Genomic DNA, 16,979 nt, shown 5'->3' on the forward strand with positions numbered 1-16,979 from the left:
GCCCCCAAGGATAGGTTATTCTACCACCTCAGAGGGGCTTTGGAGAATGCATCCATGTGCCAAAGGCTGGAGACTGTTTCTGAATAAGAACAGGGAAGTTCACCCTCAGGATACTGGCCATGGAGTGAGGAATTCTCAGCTAGTGCAACCCAAGTGCTCATTTTACAGATGAACGAACTGAGATTCCCAGAAAGGCCAAGTGTCTAGGCTAAAGATACCCAGGACCCACTCCACAGCAGAGCTAGCATTCGAACCCAGGACCTGGGACTCCAAATTCTCATCCCTATGTAAAAAAAAAAAAAACCCAGCCCCAAATCAACTGACTCCCCTCACGCTGATTTCATCTTAATTAGCCAGTCAGTCAGTCAGTCACTTGACAAGCATTTATTAAGCCAATTGTGTGCCAATAACTGTGCCAGACACCAGGAAGAGAGGGAGATACAATCACACCAGAGACCTGGAAGGACCTGAGAAGCCGTCTTGCCCAGCCTGGAGGTGAACAGGAACCCCCTTTTGTCCATGGAGGAATCAGCCAGGAAGAAGGAGCCCCGGCCACTGGGGCAGCTCGTCCCACTTTGGGACAGTGCAATCGCCGGGAAGCTTTGAGCCCCAATGGGCCTCTTTGTCACTCCTCAGCCTCACTCGTCCTTCAGCTCTCTGGGGCCCATCGGGATGGGCCTCCCCAAGGCCAGCCACATGTCCCGGGCTCAGGGCAGCTCCTCCTCCCGCGGCCTGCTTGGCTTCTGACCCTTCTGACCGGTGCCTGCTGTAGCACACGGCCCACAGGGATGGAGAAGAGTGTGTCTGGGGGCACCAGGCCTCTCCTCGCTGCTTCCAAAGCCCTTCTCGCAGGCTGCTCCCCGCCCAGACTTTCCCCCCCGGGCCCGTCTGCTAGTCCTGCCTCTCCTCCCCAGGGTTTGGGTGGCTGATTCTCGGAAGCCACGCTCTGTCCTAAGAGGCCGCCCATCGCGCTGACCCGTCAAGCTCTCCTCCCCAAAGGGCCTGTTTCCCCGATCTCCCTGCCCTCCTCAGCGGAGGCAGCGTCTGGTCCCGTCTCCCTCAGTGCCAGGGCTCTGAAAACGGGGTGACCTTTTCTCCTGTCTCCCCAGGGTTGTCGTGAAGACCAAATGAAGGGAGGGCGTTTGGAGAAAAAACCTTTTGGCTAAGCCTTTGCATTGCAGTGGGCTGCTTTGGGGGGGGGGGTCCTGGATTCGGATCCTGATGGGGACATGGCGTAGGTGTGTGACTGTGGGCAAGTCTCTTAGCCTCCTTCTCTGAGAAACGGGGCGACCGTGCCGGTCCTGCTTTGCTGGGCCGCTCGGGGGAACTTTCGGGCTTAGCGGTTCTAGAGAGGCGAACGCATTAGCCTCTGAGTTCGTGCTCCCTCTCAGCCGGGGCGGGCGGCCCGTTCCCTGAATGCTTGGCGAGGGGGGCACAAACCCTGAGGGGTGCCACCGCGCCAGCTTTAGAAATGGTTTTGTTTCCACAGCACTTTCCTTCCCTTCTCGGCACAGAAGCCAGCGAGCAAGAATCCGCCTGGGAAGCCGTCGGGCGGCGAGCCTGCCCTCTCCGGAGCTGCCCACCGGGGAGGCTTCCCGCCATCCAGCCCGCCTGCTCCTCGCCGGGGCCCAGGAGACCGCGCCGAGCTCCCCTCCTCCCAGGGGCCACAAAGGGCACCGGGCCCAGGCGGGGTGGCCCGGGGCCCCCTCTCTCCTCTCTCCTGGCCCGTCCCTCGCCTCCGGGGCGTAGGGAGGGGGTCTGGGTGCTCCCTTTCCTCTGCCGCCCCCGCCCTCCCCCCTCGCCCAGAGCCAGCACAGGACACCAGAGGAGGGCAGCCGAGCAGCGAGCTTTATCAGGAGACCCGGGGATTAGCAGCAGGCAGATGTGAGCAGCTGGAAACGGCAAAGGGCTCAGGCCTGGTACGGGCGAGCAGCACGGCAGGTGGGGGGAGCGGAGGCCACCCTCCCGGACTCCCTCCTTCCCTTCCGCCGGGGCACAGTGTTACACGGCATGACGGGGGCGTGCGGGGCGGAGGCGTCCCCGGGATCCGATGAAGCAAGAGGGGAAGCCCGGAGCCGGGGACCCGTCCGTCTGGGGGAGCGGCGGAGGGCTGCGGAGGCCCCCCCTTCACCAATCCAGGAGACCCCAGGCTGGAGGCCGACACAGATCCGGGGACGTGATCTGCGCTCCTCCCCCACCCGAACCCCCCTCAGTCTGAGCAAGCATCCGGGCAGACGTCCTGGGGGGGAACCGCATCCTCTCGCAGCCGGGGCTCGGGCCGCCCCGTAGAGCCCGGTCCCAGAGTCCCGCCCTAGTCCAGCGGGCCCTGGAAGATAAGGCGGACGCAGCCGTTCTCCCCCGTGAGCCAGGCCCCACAGAACGGACAGGCGGCGTGGAAGGCGTGGGTGCCGTGGGGCAGCGGCGTCTGCGCCCAGTAGCGCGCCGTTTTCTCAGAGCAGACGTGGCCACAGGGGGCAAAGGCATGGCTCGGAGGCCCAGGGTCCAGGCACAGCCCCGCCTCCTGGCCCAGCCACAGGGGCACGTAGGGCCCCACCAGGCGGCACAGCGGGCACTCGCGTTCCTGCGGACCCCGCTCCCGCCGGCAGCCCCAGCTGTGGTAGCCGTGGACGTGGCCGCAGCGCACGTACACCCACGGCTGCTGCTTGTCGGGGACGTCTCGGCCCCGCGCCGGGCTGGGGAAGGCCAGGGTGCTCAGCCCCACCGGACACTGGGGCCGGGCCGCATTGGCCTCCTGCCTCTGGGCCTCCAGCTGCTTCAGGGTGGGTGCCCGGAGCAGGCCGGCTGGGGTCCGCCACAGCAGGGTGGCCCCGCACAGGTCGATGAGGGAGCCGTCTCGGAGCACGTTGGACTCGTTCTCCACCTGAGGGAAGAAAGCAGAGCCGGGGCTCAGGGCAGGCGGGCATCGGAGACAGGCTGGCCTCCGAGGACGGGCAGGGGACATGGCTTCGCTTCTAGTTCCTGCCTCCTCCCTGCTTTTCCCCTCCTACCCTCCTGGGCGTCTCCGAGCCTTGGCCTACATTGTTCCCTCCTCCGCCTAGTAAATGCCTGCCTAACTGTGTCCAAAAGAGCAGGCTGCTTGCTCAGGGCTCAACAGCCAGCGCGTCCATAACCGGTCAGGAACAAAAGCCTGCCAGGGGCTGCCGCCTGGAAGCGCCAACGCTGCCAAGCTCTTCTCTGCTGGGCTGAGGCAAGCAAGCTTTGAGCAGCCAAGATCTAGGCTGGTGAATGGCGAATTGCCTCCTGTGGGAGGACCTTAGGATGCTTTGAGATCCAGCCCGGACAGAAGGGGCTGCAATCAGAAGGGAGAGAGGCGGGAAGTGAGTGATAAGAAAAATTAAGGGGGGAAGAAAAGACTTCAAGTGCCAAAAGTCTCAGGAAGATGAAAATCCAAGACCTTGAATGTAAAACAGAGACATTAATAGGAAAAACCTGAAGGAAATATGACCTCCTGTGTCAAGCAGTTCAGGCATCTCTGAACAAATAAAGGAAAATGGTCCGTCATTTAATAAGATCGAGAACCCTTTGGAAGTGGAGAACGCAGAAGCACAACATGCTGTTCTTAAGTTGTTCAGAAGAGAAATCAGAATGAAAAGAGCAGAATTGATGGCCTGAACAAAAAATCATGGACAGAATAGAAGAACTAAGATCTGCCAAGTCGAGCCTCACCAAAGAAGCAAAAGAGGGAACACTCGATTGGGAACGCAAATACAAAAGCATGAAGGCCGGTCTAGAAGATAAGAAAAAACAAGAACATTAACAGAAAAGATGCATAAACTACACTGGCCAGACCTACAGATCTTGAAGGCAAGATGCATAAGGATAAGCCAGGGATTAAAAGCCTCCCCCAGAAGAACATGACAGGGCAAAAACCCTTAACGCCATAATGAAGAAAATAAAAGAAGAAAAGCGACTAGAACTTTTGAACACAGAAAATAAAATTCCAAAGGAAAGAATTCATAACTCGCCTCCAGAAAAAAACTCAAGGTTGCCAACTCCAAGACATAAAATGATTAAATTGAACAATTCCATTCAGAGACTACAAGGTCTACAAACCTTCAGGAGAAAGACCTTCAAATACAAAGGAAATGACACTTGAATAAAGCAAGACTATTCTGCACCCACTAGAAGAAGAGAAGAGAATGGAATGACGTGTTCCAAATAGTACTGGAGGTCAGGATGCAGCCCAGGGTGACTTATCCTGCAAATCTAAGACTAACCACATAGGACGGAAGAAGACTTTGAAAGATGTTTAGAAAGAAAGCCAGAACTGAAAAGACTATCTGAATCTCAAACACACCAAACAACAGAAATGCAGGAGGAGTGGATAAATGCAACAGGCAAGGGCAGCAAACATAGGGAAATCAGGAAGAGTCTTCTTCCTTAAAGGTCCATAAGGAGACAGGAGTGAAGGCAGAAATCTGATGGAGGCATCAGTGAGGGGTGGACAGGAAGCATTATGGCCAGAACCTGGAGCCCCACTGCCTACAGGGGAATGCGTCTTCTGTGGGATGACATTGCAACATGGGGGGGGGGGGGATAAAGAGGGGGAAGGAGTAAAGTAGCTGAAAGTGTAAAACAATGTGCTTACAGAGCAGAAGAGGAAACTTGAAACAGAAAAGTTTCTGCCAGACAATAATAATGTAACTAGGATAAGGGAAGTAGACAAATGGGAAAAAAAAATCTTTGTATCAAATTTCTCTGATAAGGGTCTGGTATTCAAGATGCATAAAACACTACATATTTGCCATTCTCCAAAAGACAGTCAAAGGATTTGAACAACGAATTGCAAAGTATTCAATAATCCATGAAAAAAGGCTCCAAATCACTAATAAGAATCCTGAAGCTCCACCTCACACCCAGCCAAGGGGCAAAAATGACCAAGAAATGGCAACAGTCAATGTTGGAGAGGCTGGAGAAAGTCAGGCACACTAATACATTGTTAGTGGAGCTGGGAAATGGTACAACAATTTTGGGAAGCAGTTTGGAATTATGCACATAAAATGACTAACCTGTCTATACCCATTGAACCAGGCTCTTTTCCTGGGCTTATACCCCCAGGAAGTCATTGATAAGAAGAAAGACTCCACATACTCCAAAACATTTATAGTAGCACTTTCTGTGACAGGTAAGAATTGGAAACAAGGCAGATGCCCATCAGTTGAGGGATGGCTGCGCAAATTGTGGTACATAATAAATGTAAGAGAATATTCCTGTGACATACAAAATGATGTGGGTAATGAATACAGAGAAGTCTAGAAGATTTACTGTGAACAGATGCAAAGTCAAGTCAGCAGAGCCAAGGTAACAATTGATATAGTAATTATAACAATGTAAATGGGAAGGATGACACCAAAATAGCAAAACTAAATGTGGGGGCAGCTAATAGAGAGCCAGGCCAGGGGACAGGAGTTACATCTGGCTTTAGGCACTTCCCAGATGTGTGACCCTGGACAAGTCACTTCATCCCATTTGCCTAGCCTTTTCTACTCTCTAGCTCTAGAACAGATACTTCATATCTATTTTAAGATGGAAGGAAAGGGTTTTAAAAAGATAAATGTAGCAAAATTATAAAGATCAAGATCAAGTAGGACTCCACTGAGGAAGGATGAAAGACACCCCTAACCTGCCCCCTCACTGAGGTACGAGTTCCACAGGGGTTATACTATGCCCTTACTTTGGATTTTGTCAATATATTGATTAGTTGTGCCAACTTTTTTTCTCAGGGGCAGCAAGAGGGCTCAATGGATAGAGAGCCAGACCTGAAGGGGAGGTTCTGGGTTCAAATCTGGACTCAGACACTTCCCAGCTGGGTGACCCTGGGCAAGTCACTTAACCCCTGTTGCCCAGCCCTTACTGCTCTTCTATACTCAGTATTGATTCTAAGGCAGAAGATGAGGGTTTAAAAAAAATTATATTTGTACAATAGGATGGCTCTCTGTGAACGAGAAGAGGAGGGATACATGGGATACAATGGTGATGTCAGAAACAGAAAATGTCAGTAAAACGTAGTTTTTGAAAAATAAATTCAATGGGGATAGATGCAAAGTCTTCTATTTGGGTTCAAAAACCTGATTTTTGGAAGCCTGAGGTTTTTCAGTGGCCTGTCAGTGACAGGAGGGCTTAGCGCTCCCAGGAATATAGTGTGGATGGGCCCCCATGCTCTGGTCTCATCAGGCTTCCTCCAGAACCGGTGCCCCTGGGGTGTGTATGGTCGTGTTGTTTTTTTTTAAACCCTCACCTTCCACCTTAGAATCACTACTGTGTGTTGGTTCTAAGGCAGAAGAGCGGTAAGGGCTAGGCAAAGGGGGTTAAGTGACTTGCCCAGGGTCACACAGCTGGGAAGTGTCTGAGGCCAGATTGGAACCCAGAATCTCCTGTGTCTAGGCCTGGCTCTCCATCCACTGAGCTACCCAGCTGTTCCCCCCTTGTATATGTTACAAAGGGTTCTCTTTCATGCACCAGCTGAGGTCCCTTCTCATTCCAAGATTCTGTGACCGTGGACAAATCCCTTCCCCTCTCGGGCCTTGGTTTCTCCATTTGTAAGATGAGGTGATTGGCCTGGGCAGTGAGTCTCTTCCAGCTCTAACCCCCAGGAAACTGCCAGGCCTGGATCATTCATTGTTAGGCCTCCTTTGTCCACTCTGGGCTGGTTGCCTCTAAGCCCTTCTGCTCAGACAGCACATTCGCCTTCTTAGAGGAGGATTAACAAGGAGGAAAGCCCCAGGAGTGTTTATTTCACAGCCAAAAGGTCCTTTAGGCCCGTTATCTCACCTGAGGCTCACCGCAACCCCCTGAGGTAGGTGCTTCCATTAGCAGCCACATTTTACAAGGGAGGAAATGGAACCGGAGGAAGGCGAGTGATTTTCAGGGCCACCAAGCCAGGAAGGATGGAGGCAGGATTCTAACCCAGGTCTTCTTGATTGGTCTGAGCCCACAGTGCCACACTAACCCTCAGACAGGGAACATAGAGCCCAGCTCTCCTCCTTTACCTGCTATCAAGATCCAACCCTTCTGGTGAAGTCGGAGGGAAGAACTCCTCCTTCAAGGGTATGGAGTCCACAGAACTGGGTTCAAATCCCATCCCTGAAGCTTATTACCTGAGTGGCTGTGGGCAAGTTACTTCATCTCCCTGGGCCTCAGTTCCTCATCTGTAAAATGAAGGGGTTGGAGTAGATGATTTCTGAAGCCCCTTCCAGTTCTAGATCTGTGGTCCTGGGTTCCTGTTGGACTAGGTAACGTCTAAGGCCTCTTCCACCTTTGACATCCTCTGTTCTAAGGCTCCACTCAGCTGTGACATGCCCTGTTCTAGGAGCCCTCTGAGCTGTGACATTCCCTGTTCTAAGGCTCCTCTGAGCTGTGACATTCCCTGTTCTAGGAGCCCTCTGAGCTGTGACATTCCCTGTTCTTTTTTTTTTTTACATTCTCTGTTCTAAGGCTCCTCTCAGCTGTGACATTCCCTGTTCTAAGGCTCCTCTGAGCTGTGACATTCCCTGTTCTAAGGCTCCTCTGAGCTGTGACATTCCCTGTTCTAAGGCTCCACTCAGCTGTGACATGCCCTGTTCTAGGAGCCCTCTGAGCTGTGACATTCCCTGTTCTAAGGCTCTTCTGAGCTGACATTCCCTGTTCTAAGGCTCCTCTGAGCTGTGACATTCCCTGTTCTAAGGCTCCTCTGAGCTGTGACATTCCCTGTTCTAAGGCTCCACTCAGCTGTGACATGCCCTGTTCTAGGAGCCCTCTGAGCTGTGACATTCCCTGTTCTAAGGCTCTTCTGAGCTGACATTCCCTGTTCTAAGGCTCCTCTGAGCTGTGACATTCCCTGTTCTAAGGCTCCTCTGAGCTGTGACATCCCCTGTTCTAAGGCTCCTCTGAGCTGTGACATTCCCTGTTCTAAGGCTCCTCTGAGCTGTGACATTCCCTGTTCTGAGGCTCCTCTGAGCTGTGACATTCCCTGTTCTAAGGCTCCTCTGAGCTGTGACATTCCCTGTTCTGAGGCTCCTCTGAGCTGTGACATTCCCTGTTCTGAGGCTCCTCTGAGCTGTGACATGCCCTGTTCTAAGGCTCCTCTGAGCTGTGACATGCCCTGTTCTGAGGCTCCTCTGAGCTGTGACATCCCCTGTTCTAAGGCTCCTCTGAGCTGTGACATGCCCTGTTCTAAGGCTCCTCTGAGCTGTGACATGCCCTGTTCTAAGGCTCCTCTGAGCTGTGACATTCCCTGTTCTGAGGCTCCTCTGAGCTGTGACATGCCCTGTTCTAAGGCTCCTCTGAGCTGTGACATCCCCTGTTCTAAGGCTCCTCTGAGCTGTGACATTCCCTGTTCTAAGGATCCTCTGAGCTGTGACATTCCTTGTTCTAAGGCTCCTCTGAGCTGTGACATCCCCTGTTCTAAGGCTCCTCTGAGCTGTGACATCCCCTGTTCTAAGGCTCCTCTGAGCTGTGACATTCCCTGTTCTAAGGCTCCTCTGAGCTGTGACATTCCCTGTTCTAAGGCTCTTCTGAGCTGTGACATTCCCTGTTCTAAGGCTCCTCTCAGCTGTGACATTCTGTTCTAGGAGCCCTCTCGGCTGTGACATTCCCTGTTCTAAGGCTCCTCTGAGCTGTGACATTCCTTGTTCTAAGGCTCCTCTGAGCTGTGACATCCCCTGTTCTAAGGCTCCTCTGAGCTGTGACATGCCCTGTTCTAAGGCTCCTCTGAGCTGTGACATCCCCTGTTCTAAGGCTCCTCTGAGCTGTGACATTCCCTGTTCTAAGGCTCTTCTGAGCTGTGACATTCCCTGTTCTAAGGCTCTTCTGAGCTGTGACATTCCCTGTTCTAAGGCTCCTCTGAGCTGTGACATTCCCTGTTCTAAGGCTCCTCTGAGCTGTGACATTCTATTCCGTCCTGTAAAAGAATGCCCCGTGCTCATGAGCCCTTGCCAGAATTGGCTGGCCTTTGAATCCAGGCTTCAAACCTGGGAGAGAAATTTGCCCAGGACTGTCTTCTTCCTCCCCAGCCCGCTGCCCTCCATGGAGCCGTGGCCTGCCCAGAAAAGGGCTTTGGATGGGGGGTCACAAGGGCTGGGTTCTGGACAGGACGGCGGCGGCCGCTGGCCTCCCAGCAGTCACATGACAGATTTGGGGTGTACACCCACGGGAGAGCCCAGGTGGCAGCACCCACCCCCCGCTGCAAGCCCCCTACCAGCTTCCCCCGCTGCTGGGCCGAGCGGCTATCCCGCAGGGTGTACACATTTCCGCAGACAGAGATTTCCCTCCAGACACCAGGCATGGAGCCCTCGGAGAAGCCGCCGGCCGGGTGCATCACCAGGACGCCATTGGTGGTCAGCCCATCCATCAGCCCATCTGGAGTCCGCCACTTGGCTGCCCGCTCCTGGGACCAGGGAGAAGCTGTCACCCTTCTGAATGGTGGCCCTGGGCGGCTGCAGCCTTTGTCCCTGGCTCTGCTGGGCCCCCTCCCCTGTTCTGGCCTCCTCCAGCACGCTGTGGCTGCTTGTTCTCTGGCATGAGCGCTCCATCCTCCACCTGGGTGAATTCACGCTCAGAGCAGACTCCCTCCCCCACTGGATCAGAAGCTCCCTGAGGGCTCAAGGCTGTGCCTGGCACCCAGGAAAGACTTAATTGGTGTTGACTGACTGACTGTTCTGGTCACTTTTAAGAATCCTTTCTCTTTAAGGCCCAGCTCAGGCATGACCTCCTCTAGGAAGCCTTCCCTGCTTCCTCACTTCTTCCTCCAATTTGCCTAGAGCCCTTCTGGATCATTTCTCATCTTATGGTTCCTGATCTGTGTCCTTGTTCCGCTTCCCTAGCACAGGAGATCTGTGAGGGCAGTTTTTGTTCTCGCCTCCCGAGCCCCAGCCCAGGGCCTTGGAGACACCAGGTGTGCCCTACGGGCCGATTAAAGGGCTGAATTCTTGCTGTGTTTCAGGAGGCCTCATGGGGGAGGATACACATATGTGGGTTGAAAGAAAACAGATACAAGGTGATCAGGGTGGGGAGATTGAGAAGGGCTTCCTAGAAGAGGCAGCACAGAAAACCTAGGGAGACTAAGGGCAGGGGGCGGACAGAGGCCTTCCAAGCACTGATGCAAAGGAGAAATGGAGCGACCGCTGGCCCCAGACTACGAAGGGGAGCCACGTGTGATAAGGCTGGAAAGGAGGATAAAGCAGGAGCGGATCTTTGGTCCTAGAGGCCATGGGGAGCCAAGGGGCTTCTTTGATTGTGTGTGGGGGGAATCATCTGGTCCTGCCTGGAGCCCAGGGCATTCCCCCCTCCCAATGACCCTTGCCATCCCTCTGTGTCCCCAAGGCGTCGAGGTAGACCCGGCCCCCTCCCCACTGAATCCCGCCACTCCGGCCCGAGTTGGTCCCTGTGGGACTCACTCACTCCAAGGAAGATGTTGCTGGAAGCATCAAAGCCAGCGGCGTAGATGCGTGCCGTGTAGGGGGGCCAGCGCTCGCAGATGACCCGGCAGGCGTACCGTGAGATGGTGCTCTGGGCCGCCGGGCCCTCCCCGGCCACTCCCCCCGGGGTGGTGTCCGTGACCACGAAGTCGATCATATTCTCCGTGGAGCGGCCGATCTGCGCCCCAGCCCAGCCCAGGAAGGGGGTGGGGCAGGCAGGGAAGAACAGAGACCGTTTGAGGATGCTCGCGGCCCGGAGCTCACCGCGGCGGCAGAGCCGTTCAAGTGCTCCCTCCAGACAGGAGCCCCAAGGAGAGGCGGGAGGCCGGGGCCTTCCTCTCGGGCCTAGCCCTGCTTTCGCTCTTCCTTCTACCGGAGCCGTTCAGCACCCCCTCCCCCAGGGCATGGCAGGGTTTAGGGCCTCTGGGAGAGCCTTGGGGTCAGGACCCGAGAATCAGAGATTTAGGGACCCCACCGAGGATCACGGAGGAGCTGGCGGCAGCCTCGGCGGTCAGAAGCTGTTTGCTCACTTCCTGTGATGACGGGCCTCGGAGGAATTCTAACTCTGGCCGCTCTGGCTGTCTTCCTCACGGCCCTCCTGTCAAACCCTAACTGGGGGCAGCGGCGGGAAGACTTCCCGCCCCGCGGCTTCCCTTCTGGTACTACTTGCACGGATTTTATTTGTGCAAAAGCTCTTTACTTGGAGAGAAATGATCGACTTCCGCTTCCGGGACAAAGCCAGGGTTGGGCCCAGGCTCCCTTCCTCACCACTCAACTGCCTGCCTCGACTGGCTCCGCTTCTCAAATGAGGGAGGACTGAGGGAGTCCTTTCCTCCCACCAACCCTAGGAGGTAGGCCGCGAGGCAGTCACTATCCCCATATGACAGATGTAGAAACCGAGGCTCAGAGACAAGAAGTGATGCTTAGGGAAGCGGTCGAACCTCTTGGCCACAGGAAGCCTTTTTCTCCTTCTATTCCCCTTTGCTATAATCTGACATTGGTAAAGTTCTTTACTTGTATGAACTCATTTGATCCTCACTGCAACCCTAGGGGGTGGGTTTTAGTATTACGTTTTACAAATGAAGAAGCTGAAGTGAGGTGACTTGCCCAGAATGTGTCTGAGGCAGGATCTGAATTCAGGTCTTCTTGATTTCAAGTATACTACTCTACCACGTGGCTGCCTATCGAAGCCCTTCCCATCCTTCAAGGCCTGGCTCTAATGGCATCTCCTCCAGGAAGCCCCCCCTGATTTCCCCAGCTAGAAGTGTGCTCCCTTTTCTCCACAAACCCCAGCAGTATCTATATGCACTGCTGAAGGAGTCATCCCATGCTCTACTCTGGGATTCAGTATATAACTGCCTTCTATCAGTGATCGATTTGACTATAAATACTGTGAGGGCAGATACCTACCTAGCTACCTAGCACCCAGCATAGAACAGGCCTAGAATACGAACTGAATTGAGTCCTCTTATCTCCCCCAGAATACTTAGCACCTGCCTGAGTGCCATTCTTTACTCTACTAAATTGTCAGCTTTAAGAGGCCACAGATCATGTCTTATCTAAACTATAGGCCACTTATCAGGTGTGGAGGGAGGGAGGGAGGAAGGAAGGAAAGAAGGAAGGAGGGAGGGAGGGAGGAAGGAAGAAGGAAGGAAGGAAGGAAGGAAGGAGGGAAGAAGGAAGGAAGGAAGAAGAGGAGAAGAGGAAGGGAGGGAGGGAGGAAGGAAGGAGAGAAGAAGGAAGGAAGGAAGAAGAGAAGGAGAAGAGGAAGGGAGGGAGTGAGGAAGGAAGGAAGGAGGGAGGGAGTAAAGGAAGGAAGGAAGGAGGGAAGGAGTAAAGGAAGGAAGGAAGGAGGGAGGGAGGGACAGAGGGAAGAAGGAAGGAAGAAAGGAGAGAAGGATAGGAGGAAGGGAGGGAGAAAGGAAGGGAGGAAAGGAGGGAGGGAGGGAAGGAAGGAAGGGAGGGAAGGAGGGAAGAAGGAAGGAGGGAGGGAGGAAGGGAAGAAAGGAAAGAAGGAAGAAAGGAAGAAGGAAGGAAGGAAGGAAGGAAGGAAGGAAGGAAGGAAGGAAGGAAGGAAGGAAGGAAGGAGGAACGAAAGAAGGAGGGAAGGAGGGAGGAAGGAGGGGAGAGAGGGAGAGAGGAAAGGTGAGGGGAAGGAGAAGATCCATACCTGGAACATGTCTGTGTCATTGTCGTGGGTGTATTCTACGATGACCGAGTGGCTCCGAGACAGTGTGTAGGAGATGCTGTGCTGGCCCCGGTTACTCAGTGCCTGGGGAGAATAGGAGATAATCAGCCACCCACCCTCCAGTCAGTCTTCCCAGCCTCCCTAGGAAGACAGCAGGATGTCGATAGAGAAAAGATGTCCAGGGATTCGGGGATGGGAGATGACCAGAGAAGACATCTAGCCTGGGCCGTCCGTCCCTTACTTTGGACACAAGTGGGGTAGAGATATGGTGAACGACGTCAGGCTTCACCCCATTGGCCTGGGGTCTCCGGCTCAGTGCCAGGCGGCTGCGGCGGCGGCCCTTGTCCCCACTGGCCAGGGACCCATTGTAGCTATGGGGAGAGAAAGGCACACTGAGCCCTACTCTAGTCCAACACACCTCTGGTTCACCTCACCTTCTGGGAAGGCCCCGAAATGACACACTGAGCTGTAAAGAGGCAGAAACAAGGAAAACCTTCGTAAACTAAGTGGCTTCTCTTTCCCGTCCTCGAGTCTCCAATGGCCCTATTTCTGGCTGGAGCATCACCATCCATCACTTGTCCTCCTCTGAAACTAGAGCTCCTCACTGACTCTTCCCTCCCCCCACAGTCTCACCTCCATAAAAGCCTTCCCACATGTTCCCTCTACTTAATTCCCTTCGTCTCCACTCCAACTCAGATTTGCATCACTGCCGCCTGGACTACTGGGATAGCTTCCTGGTGTCCTCCCCTCTGTCCCCTCTTCCCATCCATCCTTCACAATAATCTTCCTTACCCATAGATCTGGGCATGCTTCTCCTGTGCTCACACCTTCAGTGGCTCCCCAGTGCCTCCTGAGTAAAGTTCAGATTTGACTTCCGAACCTTCCAGATCCTTCACCAGCTGCTCCCACCCTCCCTTCCCAGCATTCCATCATGCTAAGCCCCTCTATGCATTGCAAGCAGAGCCCACACGGTCCCCTCCTGGTCCCTTGGGAAGGAAGCTTCTCCTATCTCTTAACCAGCCTTGAAAGCCCAACTGAAATGCTACCCCCTTCGGGGAGCCCTCCCTGATTGGCTCTGCCAGGATGGACCTTCTGCCTCAGACCTTACAGCATCTGGCTGGCACCTCTCTGCCACCCTGATCATGCCATGGTGGGTCACAGCGTTACCTGAGTTTGTAGCTAACCCCTCCTAGACTGGGCGTTCCGTGAGGGCAGGCTCTGTGCCCGTCTAAACTTTCATTTTCTCTTCTGTTTGGAACAGAGCTGGTACTGATATCTGCTCCATTGGATAGCAGCACCAAATGGAGAGAGACGGGCACAGGAATGGCTCCGCAGGCCCAGAGTAGGGGCCAGAAGGGAGAGGAACACTGGGCCGGGGGTCGGGAGACATGGGTTCTGGTCCTTGTTCTGCCACTTGATGCATGTACCACCTTGGGCACAGTGCTTCCTCTTGTTGGGCCTCAGTTTATCCATCTGTAAAATGACCTGGAGGGACCTCCCTGCCTCACATGTTCTCTAGTCTAACACAGTTCCAGCTTTACCTCCAGATGCTCAGCCTGGGGGTAGGGGAAGAGCACCCCATGTTCCCTGGAGCCCCCGGCTTCTTTCTGGGCACCCTCCCCCCAGACCTCCAGCTGCAGGCCCTCACCCCAGCACGATGAGTTCCCCATACTTGACAGGCTCCTTGCCCAGCAGCAAATTGTCAGACGGAGGAGCGGGCAGGATTCGGGGGGCTTTGGAGCTGGTCTGCCGGAGGCCCAGGGATCCTGGGGTCCCCACGTCAGTGCTGCCTTCCAACACCATCCTACAGGGATCGGAGCAGCAGAAGGAGAGAAAACTGCTCAGCTCCCCCCCCCCCCCCCAGGCAGCTCTCCCCAGACGGTCGGACACAATCTGGGCCCCATGGCCTCCCTCCCACCTTTCTGGATGGGGGACCTTTCACCTCCCCCATTACCATGGCAACACTGCCGCCTTTGCCTCCCCCAGCTGCCGTTACCATGGTAATGGGGGGGGTGGTAGAAAGGGGATGCCTGGACAGAGAAACCTGGCCCAGCCCGGCTGGGGAGGGGAGCTGGGCTGCCCCCTGGCCAGGACACCCCCCAGAAAGCAGCTTTCTCTCTTCCTGGACGCCAGGGAGTAGGAGGTCCCACAGGGCGCCCCAGTCTCCTTGGCTCCTGACGGGGTCCTGGCTGGGCTCCTCAGGTCTCCCCATTTCCCCATTTGTCTCTGTCTGTCTTTGCCAGTCTGTTTCCCCCCGCCTCCCTTCCAGCGTCCCCCCCGCGTCCCTCCTCCACCCCAGGGATCCCCGTCTGGGCCGGTGCTGCTCCCCAGCGTGGGTGTCCCGGTGTGTTAGGGGATGTGGCGGGGGCAGCTCTCACCCTCATCTCTCCTCCTCTGACCCTCCCGGAGCGCCCTGAGCGGAGGCTGCAGCAGACTCGCCCTCCTGCAGGGAACCTGTTTGGGAAACACAGCCACGCAGGGGACGCGCGCGCGCGGGAGGGAGGGGACGGAAGGGGGGGGCGCCAGGGCCGCGCACCCCGAGACTGGCTGGCGCTGCCGCCGCTGCCGCCGCCGCCGCAACAGCAACAGCAGCAGTAGCAGTAGGACCGGGACTAGGACCGGCCGCTGGGGCGCCTGGCACCTACGCAGATCCCGGCGGGGGGTCCGAGAGGCCCAGGAGCGTGGGATCTGGACTCGGTACCCTGGCCGCCCCTCTCGGAATCTCGGCCTCTAGGCCCCGCCCACCCCTCCGGCTGCCCCCGGGGATCCCCCTTACCTAGCCCCGGACACTTCTGGCCACAGGCAGAGCCGCAGCGGCTGGACCGAGCTTGGCTGGGCTGGGCCGGCCCGGCGGCAGCGGCACCACCGTGCTGCCTCGTCACGGGGACACCCAGAGTGGGGGGGGGAGGGTGAGAAGGACGAGGAAGGGGAGGGGGACGCGCACCACCCAAGGCCCCTCCCCTCCACAGGCCCCGCCCCAAAGGGCAGAAGCCCCGCCCTTAGTGCTCCGCCTCCTGCGGCGAAACTTCGCACCTCGGCCGGGGCCCCACCTACTTCCCTCGGGGCTCCGCCCCTCCCAAAGAAAACCCTCCTTCTTCCCCTCCCTGCCCATCTGGAGACCCTCGTTCTCTCCTCCCTGGCCGGGACTTTTTACGTGCTCATTCTCCTTTCTCTGCTTGTGTATTTCTGTCTGTCGGTCTGTCTGTGTGAGAGGCGGGGCAGCGCAGGTGGGCAGCAGAGGGCCTAGGGCTGGGCGGAGGGCTGCAATCCTAGCTGCCCCTTACTAGCTCCGTAACTTCTGCCAAGTCACTTTGGGGGGAGTCTGGGCCTCTCTTTGTCACTCTATAAAATGGGGGGACCTGCAGGTCAGCGGTCTGTGGGCTGGTCTAGAGGAAAGAAGGTCCAGCTGTCCAAAGGATCAAGACTTACACCTGGCCCTGCCTCTACCTGCTAGTGAGCCTGGATTCAAATCCTGCCTGGGATGCCCCTCCTTATGTTTCTTGGGCAAGTTATGTGACCTCTCTGGGCCTCAGTTTCCTCATCTGTAAAATAGAAGGGGTTGAGCTAGAAAATTCTGAGGCTCTTTCTGGCCTCTATGTTTCTGAATAGGATTCAGGGAGGGGACAGAGCACTTCCCCCAACTCTGGGTCTAAGCCGGGCCCTGCCCAACATCGTGGGAAGTGATTGAACAAGCTTCTTTACTTGTAGGGGTCATTTCTCCTTCTCCTCCTTCATCCTCTTACATTCTGTCCCAGTAACAAGACAGAAAGGCTATAGTGGTCAAATGACTTGCCCAGGGTCATACAGGTAGGAAGTGCCCGAGGTCCTATTTGAACCCAGATCTTCCAGCTCTAAGCCTGGCTCTCTATCCACCGAGCCCCTAGCGGCACCATCTCCCCTTCTTTGGATCTGGGTGTGCTCAAGGTCCCCACCCCCACCCCCAGTCCATTCTTTGCCTGCTAAAGGAATCACAAACACCATCAGTCTGTGCCTCCAGCCCAGTCACACCTGGACCTCTTCAGCTTCCCACCAGCCTGGGCTTTTCCTGCTGCTCTTTTCATCAGATCTTGCCTTTGAGGAGGGGATCCTGCTCAAGGATGCTCTCACTCCTACCACGAAATGTCCTGGAGCCCTGACCGCCAGGGGCAGGGAGCTGGGCCCCCCCCCCCAAGGACAGACCCCTCCATCTGCCTTGGTGCCTCCCTTCTTTTGTCCCCCTGGTGGATTCTGGAGGGCAGCGACTTGACCCGAAGACCAAAAGCCCCTTCCACGAGTTGTCTCTACCTATCAGAATGGGAGCTTCTTTTTGGGGTGTCGCATTCTTTTCTTTTCTTTTTTTCAGACTGTGTCCATGGTTCCATGATTCATGCTCTCTT

The 16,979-nt window shown here is 55.7% G+C and overlaps 1 protein-coding gene across 1 annotated transcript; it reads right to left on the reverse strand.

Moving 5' to 3' along the window:
- Positions 1 to 1,830: 1,830 nt before the first annotated feature.
- PELI3 (pellino E3 ubiquitin protein ligase family member 3) lies at positions 1,831 to 15,555 on the reverse strand. The gene is made up of 8 exons (XM_001364976.4): positions 15,380 to 15,555; positions 14,982 to 15,057; positions 14,252 to 14,407; positions 12,845 to 12,974; positions 12,586 to 12,687; positions 10,399 to 10,593; positions 9,197 to 9,385; positions 1,831 to 2,881 (listed from the first exon to the last, which is right to left on the reverse strand). The coding sequence occupies exons 3-8, from the start codon at positions 14,404 to 14,406 to the stop codon at positions 2,312 to 2,314; spliced, it is 1,341 nt and encodes a 446-aa protein (XP_001365013.1). The 5' UTR covers position 14,407; positions 14,982 to 15,057; positions 15,380 to 15,555; the 3' UTR covers positions 1,831 to 2,311.
- Between the last annotated feature and the right edge of the window lie 1,424 nt (positions 15,556 to 16,979).

The sequence above is a fragment of the Monodelphis domestica genome, chromosome 6 (assembly GCF_027887165.1).
Source record: "Monodelphis domestica isolate mMonDom1 chromosome 6, mMonDom1.pri, whole genome shotgun sequence".
NCBI lineage: Eukaryota > Metazoa > Chordata > Mammalia > Didelphimorphia > Didelphidae > Monodelphis > Monodelphis domestica.